At 49.5% G+C, this 11761-nt stretch overlaps 1 protein-coding gene across 1 annotated transcript in view; it reads right to left on the reverse strand.

Moving 5' to 3' along the window:
• GPC3 (glypican 3) overlaps positions 1–2297 on the reverse strand; it is a 399435-nt gene extending 397138 nt beyond the window's left edge. The window contains exon 1 of the mRNA XM_032843339.1: positions 1944–2297. Within this exon, the coding sequence (XP_032699230.1) occupies positions 1944–2118 (175 nt within the window). The 5' untranslated portion in view covers positions 2119–2297. The remainder of the gene's footprint in view (positions 1–1943) is intronic.
• Positions 2298–11761: the final 9464 nt, after the last annotated feature.

Below are 11761 nucleotides of genomic sequence, written 5' to 3' on the forward strand. Positions count from 1 at the left end.
ATGGCCATCCTTGGGCGTGGAGTGAGGGAGCTCGCAGGGAGAGAGCCCGGGCCAAATCTCTTACACACAGTGTGTGGGCCCTCCCAGTACTTGTATACAGAGGCTGCCGCAAAGAGGCAGGCAGCCCGAGAGCTGGGGAGGAGGGAGGGCCCGCGCCAGCAGGAGTGAGTGTAGAGGGAGGGGGCTGCTAAATGAGTATCAGTGTGTTCCTTCTGGTCTTTTTCTTCTTTTAAGCACAACCTTTCCTTCCTGGCTTCGAATCAGCCGAATGTGGCCCCAACCCCAACCCCGGAACCATTCATCTGGCGGGGACTCACCCTGTGAGGACCAATTTTTACATTATCAACAAAAGCGTGTTCTCTGGCCTTCGCAATCTAATTACCACGGCACTTCGAGGGCACAGAGATTTCGCCTGTTGTTTCAGCTCTGTGCAACTGATTCATAGGTTGCCCCTTACAGCTCTTGCACACGCCCACGTGGTACGTTATTAACACTTAAGAGTGGAAGAGGTAGTTCTCCCCTCCCATAGAGCGAAATCCTGCAACGCAATATTTAACATATGCGCAAACGCATTTCGGTTGCCAAAAGGGGTGACCAATTACCTTTGCAACCGAACAGCAGGCTCCCTCGGCTCTTTTCATCCACCTAAAGAAAAGGCTGAGGGCTGAGGGCGCGCTGGCTGCCTAGGTAACCTCCCGCTAGTGAACTGCTCGCTGGCAGCGCCCACAGGGCGCGCATCGCCTTCCCAACTTGGTCCAACCATCAGGCCCGCCTCTCTGACTTGTTGAGAGCCAAGAGCCAAGTTTCTGACGAAGGCTGCTCCCCATCCCTCCGAAGCGCGGGACGCGCGCCTCGCTGGAGGCACGGGCTGGGAAGAGACCCCCGAAGGCCACGGACAAATCAGGGTTTTCGAACACCACCGGCCGCTTCTGCAGAGCGCGTCTCCGATAAATTAACCTGTTTCATACCAACTCTTCTTCCTGCATTGTCAGTGTAGCAACTTGTACTAATTGGATTCTAAGGCAGGCTTTTAGGAGTCCAACCGCGGGACAGTCAATCACACGGGGCCATTAATATTCATCTGTTGACAGCGGCAGCCCTCGGCTAAGGTTAAAATATGCCCTTAACAACACGATCTGATTGCGCAGAACAAAAGGCAGGCGTTCGGAAACTTTCCTCCACCTAAAATCATCTCCCCTCCAGGGTCCAGCCTGTCAAGAAGGCAGATGAATTTGAGAAGGGGAGGAGTTAAATCATCTTTGGACTCCTGCTCCCCGGCCTGCAGCACCGTTTTCGAAGCGATTTTGCCAACCTAGATAAGGGACGCTGTTTTGAAGGGAAAGGTCCGGTCCTTCTCCACTTGGGGACCCTCCTGCTCAAAAGTTTCCCCCAGCGTGCACTCTACCTGCCACTGCGGATTCGGAGATCTGTCCCCAACTTTGCACTTGGGCCCGCGAACCCCGGAACCCAGGCTACGGAAAGGAGGGCGTAGGGGGGCAGGTTGGGGAGAGAATGGCCGGCCGTAGCCACCGTCCAGCTACGGCTGAAACGGTGGCACGTTCGTGCAAGCGAGGGTGGCAAATGCTCGAGACACCCGCTCGGCTGCGGGGCGCCAGTTCGCCGAGGCCCGGGGAAGCAGCTCCCACCTTCCTGCCCTCCCCCAAAAATGGGCGCTTGCGAGGAGGCCCTCCCCGCCGTGCCTCCCACCCGTACCTTCCCTGACAGCAGAGCGAGCCCGGGAGAGGAGGACATGGTCCACGCTCAACCCTCCGCCCTCCCCTGGTAGACCTGGCCGGGCCCCAGGCGCAGCGACCACTCCCAGGTGCCCAGCGGCGGGGCGCACGAACGCGGCTCCACGAGGCCAGCGCTCCCGGGGTACTGTGGCCACGCGCCCCGGGCTCCCCGCCGGGCGCAGAGGGACGCGCGTGGGGACGCCTCCTCACCTGGTACCGGGGTTTCGGGCACCCACTTGAGTCCGGGCTGCAGTCTCTGGAAGAAGGAGCGGACCTGGTGACAGGTGGCGTCCGGCGGCGGCGGCGGGGGCTGCGCCTGTCCCGGGCAGTCCAAGCTGAGCAGCATCGCCACCACCAAGCACGCGGTGCGCACGGTCCCCGCCATCCTGCTTCGCGGGCAGCGAGGAGAGCGCGGGAGAGTGGCAGCGGGGGCAAGAGCGGTTCCGAGACTCGGCAAGGCTGGCAGCGGCCCTGAGGAGCGGGAGACGTGCCGCTACCCAGCCGCAGCAAAAGTTTCCTCGCAGCTACCTGGGCGCGGGGCGAGGGCGGGAACGGCTCGGCGGCTCGGGCGGGGCGGGGCCGGCGGGAGGGGCGGGGCGACGAGGGACCGGGCGGGGCGGGGCGAGGCCAAGCGCGCGGCCAGGGGGCGGTGGCTGCCGAGCGGCGGCGAGCCTGCGGGTGCGGGGCGCCGGGCTGCGGGGTGGGCTGGGGCTCGGCGGCGCGGGGACCGGGCGGGGGCGGCGGGGAGGAGGGCGCCGAGCGCGTGCAGTGGCTCCTGGCGGCCCAGCCCAGCTGCCCGCTCGCCGCCGCTCTACCCAGGGCGCTCTGGCATAACTACTGCAGAGGGGCTGCGGGCTCCGGCGCGCTGATTGGCTTCCCAGCAGCCATCCCCTCTGACTGGCTCTGGGAGAAGTTCCCCAGCCTCACTCCTCCTTCCCGCCGCTCATTGGCCTACAGCCGGCAGGGCTTTTCCCTTCAGGATTTTTGCAACCTCTCCATCCTTCCTCGGGGTGCACGGAGGCTCACTGGCCTCGGGGGGGGTGGGGTGAGGGGGGCCTCTCCGCTTTGCCACAGGCCTCCTGCCAGTCCGGTCCAGCTCGCCCCTGGCCACCGGAGCCACCCGAGGTCTTCCTCCTCCGCACAAAATCCTCCTACCTCCTCTTCCTGCTCTCTTCCAGGGGCTTCCCTCAAAGGGTCTTCCCAACGCAGCAGCCCCTGCCGGGTTCTCAAACCCAACCCACGAATAGTCACATTCAGGGGCAGCTGGCGACCACCGAGGGGTTCACAGTCTGCCTCATCTTTGACTCCTGTATCTAAAAAGTCTACAAGCCTGGGGGATTTGCTGCGTTTGATTCCAAAGAGCCACACAAAGTCAGAGAAAGCACCTAATCCCAGGATGTTAAAAGAATCTGTCTCCTGCAAGATAGCCCCGCGTGACCCTTCACGAAGCAAAGCATAACTGGTAACAACAAAATAACCTGGGGCTTAACGCCAGCCTAACTCATTAGAAAATCATTGGACACAGCAGATTCATCGAGCCAGAGCTTGCCTGTTTCGTAGATGGAGTAGAAAAGGCTGTTTGAACTGTCTCCTAGACCCAAATCCCCACCTCTCCTGCTTAAATTTCTCCATTAGAAATCCAGTTCTTTGAAATACCTCTCAAAGGAGGAATGCATTTAGTCATTACCCATGTGCTCGTAGGTAGTAGAGATCTTTAACTCTCCTATTCTCCTCTGTGAACTGCCCCCCCACCACCACAACATGCGTCTTAGCACGGTGCCTTGTACGGGGTAGGAACTCAAAAAGTTCTCATACAATGACATGATTTAACATGTGGATTAGTTTATCAGTGTGGATTCGTTTATCCTCTGATCATGTTGTTTCTGATCTAGGTAAAAGTAGGTTTTGATAAGGAAAGAAAAGGAAGAGCCTCCACGCCACGAATTTTCTCGGAGTGCCAGGCCAGGGGAGAGAAGGCCATGTGCCAGAACTTGGGGGCTGAGGAAAGAGGTAAAGACAGGTTAGGTTGCCGAGGAGCTCACTTGTTCATTCATTCCTTTATTCAGTAACAAATATTTGAACTCCTACTATGCACCCGACACGTGCGATGGAAACAGACACCCAGGATCCAAAGATTAACCCTTGGTACTTAACTTCAAAGAGCTACAAGTCGAATGGGGAAAACAACCAAATAGAAAATGTTAACACAGCCCATGGTCAGTGATAAGACAGAAGCAAGGGCAGGGTTCTAAGGGGTGAGAGGGTAGGTCAGAGACAGTTTCCCAGAAGAAATGGTGCCCTAAACTCAGGCTTACAAGGCCAAAAGGAGCTGAGGGAAAAGAAGCAGCAGGAACAGAGACGGAGGAGGGAGAGCCTGTAGGGCCCCACTGGAGGGTGGGAAATACAAGTAACCTGGGGATGGGGGACGGGTCAGAAGAGCTCACCGAGCCAAGGAGAGTGAGCAAGGGCCAGGTGGTGAAGCCTGGAAGCCAGGCCAAGGAGCCGGGGGAACCCCTTAAGGGAATGTTAAGCAGAAGGATGCCATGATCATATTTGCCTGAGGAAAAGATCTCTGCAGCAACTTTGTGGATTGTGGAGAATGGCTTGGAGAAGAAAGAGGCCTGGAAGCCAGTTAAAATGCTTGGAAAATCATCCAGACCAGAAGCGCTAAAGGCCCGGGGTAGAGGCGATGTGGAAGGGGGGAAAAAAAAAAACAAAACCTAACAGCGGTATTTGGGAGGAGAATGAAAAAGGCTTAGTGACCTGGTGGATGTGGGGGCTGGGAGAGGAGTCAAGGACGGAGGGCTCATTCATTCTTTTTTCAACAAACATTTGAGTGCCGCCTATGTATCTGGCATTCTTCTCCTACTTCATAATTTTGCCTGGGGCTAGGCCTGCGCCTGCATTGAACATTTGACAAACGACATATCCACTTTAAAAGAAACACCAATTAAGAGTCATAATTTGGCTGGTGAGTTTGATATGTTCCACCTGTGGAGCCCTGTGACCAAAGGGCAGATTGGAAGGCAAGCATTGATTGAATTTCATGACCTCACAGAGGAAGACATGACCTCTCATAAATTCATGATCTTCCAGAGCTCATGCAACTAACTACAAAGGCAACAGTTGTTTTCAACTACTGGGTATTGAGTACCTTGAAATGAGGGACGCAGACCTATTTTTAATATAAACTTATGTGCCAGAGCAGTGCTTCCCAAAGTAAAGTGTGTGAATCCCTGGTGATGGGGGTGACCAGCGAAGGTTTGGGGTTTTATTTTCATCGATATTTATTTTAATGTGGGTTAGAAAAATATATACATGAGCAGTGCCCCTAACCCATGACTGCGTTAGGACAAAGCAAAGTAGACAGAGCTGGCACAAACTGCCTTTCATAAAAACGTGAGCTGGCTCGAAGAAAAACATGAAAGTGTATTGCGAACGTGACGATATGGCAAAACTTGTGGGGTGCTATGTGAATGACCAGGATTTGGACTAGCTCGTAGGCAAACCGGCCCCGAGGTTTGGAGGACTATATCTTTGGCCTCAAAACGTCTGCCCCTCCTCCAAGCAGCTTCTTCCAGGCTCCGACCCAACCTAAGCGCGGAGTGAATAAAATGTGCAGCGCTTAAGAAGTGGCTCCATTTTTGTAAGGGCCCCTAAAAGACTTTCTGGCCTTCCGGCCCCCAAGCGATGACTCCGGCAGTAGAATTTCAGGCACTCGAACAGACCCCAAGGGAGATCAGACTTTCGACCCGGGACAGACAAACATCCAGTTCCTTTCCCGAAGTCTCAGATCCGTCCCATTCCATACTCTCCACTGCCCAGATGAGTGACTGTGAATTAAGATGGGGTTTTCTTTTTTCTCTTACATAAACAACCATCTTACCCCCTTCAAGGCTCCCTTCCTCGCATTAGGAGTCAGGCCAGTGACTCATTCTTACTCCAGCTGGAAGAGACAAAGAGAAACAACCAGTCGAGAAACACAAAAGGGTGTGTGGACGGAGAGAGTGTTCGCTTTCTACAACTCATGGTTCTGTGCTTTTGGGCCCCACTGGAAGCATTTAGATGACACCGTTGGGCCCCATTTTCCTCTTTGGACCTCAGAAGAACTTTTCTTCACCTTTCGTTCCTAGTCTCCAGTTTGAAAGAATTCGAGAATTCCCAGCTGTAGCCGGCAGCTATTATCTCGCTGTAGCTGGGAGGAGGGTCTAGTTCCATGGCTCCAAAAGCAGCATAAATCAAGGTTTCTGGGAAAGAGTTAAGAAAGGGTCCTCAGCAGCTGCCGCCATGGGAGGGGTTCTTCCACAGCCGTGCACACGGCCACACACGCACACATGGTTTGTCTTGGGCCCAGTTCCCTTTGCCTGCCCCCCCCAACCCCCAGAGGATGCCCTCCACTCCCCACCCCCCTCAGGTGCACAGGGCCTTCTCCTCCTCGCCGCTACCCTCAAGACCGGCTTTCAGAAAAGAAACTTTCGGACTCATCTGCCTATGGTGTATCCGCCTGATAGGATACAATGGGGCTGCCCACCCAGGGGTACGGGTATTTTAACAGGGATCAAAGCTTTAAGCCAAAGGAACAGAGCTCTCCAAACTGTGGAATTCCAGGCATTCGCCAGTGGGAAGGGAGTGTTTAAACTGAGGGGCAATGAGGCCTTTTTTGGTGCACCTGAAATCACATCATGTAGACAGTTGCTTATACGTTGGACCGCTGCTGCCCCAGTCAACACCTCCCTAGCTGCACCTCTGCACTCCGTGGCACACAGCCACTTTGTCTCCCCTTCCCTTGCAGTGTATGACTCCTTTGTGGGGCGGAGAGGAGGGGAGGCGCCAGGCACACTGATCCCAATTCTCCCAAATGTATAAGCTATGATCAGAGAATGAATTATGGTCCTTTGGGAAAGAGTGTTCATTCATTCATCCCAGCCAGCAGGCCAGTGCAATGTAAATGGTAACTTTGTAAGTTGAAAGACTTAAAGCCATTTTGAAAATTGCATAATAATCCCAGGCAGAGTTTGGCTCCGTGTGTATGGAAAATTAATAGGGCCGGCTGAGATGCTTGCATTATGAGTTGTGGATGGATAGCCTCTCCTCAGACCAGGGACTATGCTCAGCCCTCAGTAAATCCACAAAATATACTGAGGTTCTTGTAAAGCTAGAGTCTGAGACTTGGGGGGGGGAACTATTGAAATTTTTATTTGTGGCATCATGTTGATTACTATAAATAAAAAAAGTATTCTGTTCTGTCTCTGTATGAGGGATATTGATCTAGATTCCTAACATATTTCTTCATACCCCTAGTCCATTGATTTTTTTTTGATTGGGCAGATATAGTGTATCTATCTATAGCTAATATTTTGTCTCTCATATAAGATATTTGGTTTTCTAAACAATTTAAGGCGTTTGTAGTTGGGTAGTTGAGACTATGGTAGCATTAAATCAAAAGTCTGGTGATGCCTGAAGCCTGGCTTTATGTGCCACATGGCAATTCACACATCCTTTGTTTCGGTTTGAATTACCGTGGCCCAAAAAACACAGTGCTTTACGTAATGTAATATATTTATTTTGTCGTATGGTGTGTAGAACCTATAAGTAATTTTATTGTGTTGTTTTTTTTTTCCCCCTGGGTCTTTATGCTCTGGATCCTAGGTCTCCAGGAGGTCTACAGAGGACCTCCAACCTGTTGACCTCTCACGTTGTTTCCTTCCATCAGGGTCCTTTCTCATCCTCAGAGCTCCCTGAATTCCCAGCAATTTGGGGGAGGAAAATTGACAGCCACCACCACAAGGAGCAACTTGTGCTTTCTCAACCACCTCTCCCATCCCACTTCCCAAACCCCATCCACAGTTCTAAGTCTCGGGGAATTTCCAAAGTGGCAACTCTCAAGAAAGGGCCATCCCCACCACAGCCCTAACTCTATAGTCATCATAAAGACTATCTATCCATGAGGAACTGTGTTCCTGAGCAACAGTGTGGTGGGAGCCTGCTGCCGAAGGAAGGGGAGAGCATACCAAACCATTCTACCCTACCAGCTAAGCCCAGCGTCTGCCAAATTTGCGATACCAACACCTGGAGGGACCATTGTCTCCATCATGACTTGTAAGCTTTAGATGAGCGTGGGTTTTCATTACACTTCTCTATTTCCTCTAGTACAGCGCTACTCAAAGTGTGGTCTGTGTGCTTGTGCTGGTCCCTGCACTGCCAGCTTGTGCCAAATTTAAATACAAAAAGGGAGAGTAAGCCTTTAGAAAATTTTATAGCATTTTGATACCGCGGCCACATGGAAGCCCATGATGAATTGGTCCCGCTGTTGAATCTCATAATTGTTTCAAAATGGTCCTGTATCTTGGTTTTATTTCTCAGTTTTTCTAGTCATACATTTTTATTGTAGTTTCCCCAAGTATTTGTACACGTCAGATAGAAAATAAAAATAATATAAAATAAAGGAATCCTAGGATGTGCCCAGTGCCATGGTAGTCACTTCATAAATAGTTTTCAAATAAAGCCCTGTGATGCTTTTCTTTACAAAAATAAATCCCCACCTTCCCTACTTATAGAGAGTTCCTATTAAAATCACAACACATAAACACATTCCGGTAATACGTAGTCCATCTGAAGATAAATTTTGAACTAAAAGGTTTATCCTGCAAAGATTTCCCCATAGAAACATTCTTCTTCTCTGGCTCACTTTTACTCAGCAATGCTCAGAAGAGAGTAAATATAGTTTTCGTGAGATTTTGCGTCTTGGTAGATGTTGGTGTAAATTGCAAAACAGAAGTTGGACTCCACAGCTTTCATATTTTATTTTACCGATTATCCCCCCACTGCCAATTTTATATCATGTTTTCTGTTGTAAATAAAGGAGATGCAAGCCTGTGTACCAAAACATATCTTCTTAGAGCAAGATGATAAGATCCAGAGGGAAGTACTGCTTCTTTGGAATGCCTTCATCTCATTCATCCTTACAACATGTCAGAAACATAGCAAGTCTCCCCTGCCGTAAATAAATTGCATGTCATTACTCAGAAGATTTAAGCTCTGTTGGATGTCTCCAGTCCTCCTCTAACTCCTGTTAAACTCATGGTTAATACCATATGGTTTGTTAGCAGCTTTTGGTCTGCTATTGTTCTGAAGCTGTTTTACGTGGGAGTATCCAGTCTTCCCAAAGCGACTGGAATAATGGAAGAACGTGGGACTAGCAGTCCAAAGAGCTGGTTTCTAATTCTCGTTCTGCCACTCTAAGCATTGTGACCCTGGACCAGTAACTTAACATCTCTGAACCCACAGCTTCCTTAACTTCCAACTGAGGAAGGTGGTCTATATTCTCTCTAAGATTCCTTCCAGCTCTGAGTCTGTGCTTCTGTGACTTTGAACTCCTTAAAGGAAGGAATCTGACACTTCTATATGTCGCTTTGAGGACAGTACCTAGAGCATCGCAGACCCCCACATATGTGTAGAATGGATGCCTGAACGCAGCCCTCACAACACACACCCCAGCAATGGGGGTGCAATCTCCACAGGAGAGTCCTGAGAAATATTTGTTGGTCCGTCAGTGCTCTTCTTAATCCAAGTAGTGTGTGCGATATTTAGAATCTAATTTTCTCCTAACGAGCAGCCCAGGCATGCTTGTTGTAAGCAATATTGCAAGAGTGGTGACACAAACAGACATACTTCTATTGTATTTTCTTTATCTCCGGAAATCTCAGTCAGAAATGTTTAGAATTACGTCATTAAAATTTTTAAGTGACTGGGGCTTTGATGTTGACTCCTGAAGATTGTAAAGTACTAAAGGTAAGAGACTATGTTTATCTAAATCTCGCTGCTTGGGGGTCTAACAGGTTACTATATTGCCTGGAAATGATGGTAGTAAACTTTTAGGAGGGTTTATTATTAATTTTTCCCTGTCAAGAGACCTGTGTCAATCCTTTCTATGAAATCTTTCTGAAAAGCCTTGCCTATTTCCCTGCCTTATTAAGCAAAGTATAGGAAATCTAACCTATTCTTGCTGCTTTGTTTGCTCATATTTAACTTGTGTACGAGGTTGTGAATATGCAGAAATGGTGTTTCACTGGAGTCCAGTCTGTGCTGGGCCCATGACACATCATGAAACTTGCTTTCTTAAAAACAAGCGCAACAAAAATCCCCTGTGATGATTTGTCCCTTCCTCTTTAATGTATGCTACCGAACATGTAGAGCTCCAAACCGTCCTGCATGAGTCTGCTTTTTACAAATTGTAATTCTGGAATGAAAGGCCCTTCCTGGGCTGTTCCTTTGCTGTCAATACTCGTCACTAGTAACTTCAACCACAGGTCAGTTTCATCCCGCTCTTTAGTTTACTTGCCTTAACTGATGTTGCAACACGGGGATCACAAGAGTCCCTGCAGCGTGGGGGAGTGAGTGTGGGTTCTGGAGGCAGAGAGTCCTGAGTCCAAATTCCAGCTCTGTTACTTACTAGCTAGGTGACCTTAGGCCAGTTGCCCTCCCGGTTGAGCCTTCACTTACAAAACAAGGATTAAAGGGGCGCCTGGGTGACTCAGTTGGTTGGGCGTGTGACTTCAGCTCGGGCTGTGATCTCAGGGTCCTGGGGTTGAGCGCCCCACGTCAGGCTCCCTGCTCAGTGGGGAGCCTGCTTCTCCCTCTGCCTGCCGCTCCCCCTGCTTGTGCTCTCTGTGTGTCAAATAAATCAATAAATGCTTTTAAAAAACAAGAATTAAAAGCTTAACCTTGGTTGATGAATTGGTGGGTAGATAAATTCATGTAATAATACAAGTATAATACAGTGTTAATCGTAGAATACTGGTGTCCACTGCAATATTCCTTTGGCTTCTCCATATGCTAGGAGAAACATAACCTTGCAAGGTCTTTGCGAGGACTAGAGATAATATAGGTAAATTGTCTGGTACATTGTAGATATTCACATTATCCTATGAACTTGAAGACTATTTCTTTTAAGGGCCATGCAAGCCAGGTTTTCTGTTTGCTTTTTGTTTTTAATATAGATTGCCTTATTTTTTTACAAACAACATTTATTGAACTGTCACTAGGTTCCAAGCACTGTTGATACAACGATTGGGGCAAAATTCTTACCCTCATGGTCCTTACCCAGTTTTGTTTTTAGCCACCAGAGTGATAAGGCCTAACTGAGATCTTGCATTTTTCCTTGCGAGTTCACTGCTGGGTTTGCCACAGTGCCAGCTTTGGGGTGTGCCAGATTATCAAGATTTTATAGGATTCAGAAGTTTGAGGGGGGCATGTGCTCTCAGAGTCTCTCCTTTAAGTACACGCTCTTGGCTCCAGCTCAACCCTCCAGCAACCTCCCTTAAAGCAGGTCCAGTGTGGAGGGTACGATGGCCAGGCTACAGCCAGAGACCTGCCACAGGCCCAGGAATTCTCAGACACCGATTTGCCTTTCCATTTCCCAGGGCTTAACCTCTGTCATTTGGCCTCCCCAATTACAATTACATTTCCAGACCCTTTTTTTGGCCTTACCCTCAATTCCCAGCCTTCGTAATGGCTCGTATTTCCTGGATGTAACTACAGGAGCTCAAATTCACTTCTGAAAAAAATAAAAAAAAGCTTTCAAACTTGAGCTTGCAGCCAAATCTACCCCAGTTTTAAACTCCACAGTTGTATTCACATACACTCATACCGTTTCTAATTTACTGCTACAGAAATATCATGCTGTATTTACTTTTCTTTTTTTCTGCTCGATACTAGGCAACGAATTGACTCTTCTTTAGAGGAAAAAGGCCAATGATTTCTTGACAACTGGAAACGATGCCAGGCTTTCGGCGGATGGTCTATCTGTGCAGGGAAAACATTTCTCCCACATGTGGAAGGGAAAGTTCATCTTCCTCAGTGTAACTGCTCCTATGGCAAAAAGGTCATTTAATCACATGCCGGCAGCTACACAAGATGATAATATAAAGCAGGATTCTGTGTGTTTCTAAACCATCTGGGGTTTATCAGATGCCCCTACAACACTCAAGAATGGGAAACCCTGAGACGGTTAAAGAGAAAAATCAAAG

This window comes from Lontra canadensis, unplaced genomic scaffold (assembly GCF_010015895.1).
Source record: "Lontra canadensis isolate GAN:19392208 unplaced genomic scaffold, GSC_riverotter_1.0 scaffold138, whole genome shotgun sequence".
Lineage (NCBI taxonomy): Eukaryota > Metazoa > Chordata > Mammalia > Carnivora > Mustelidae > Lontra > Lontra canadensis.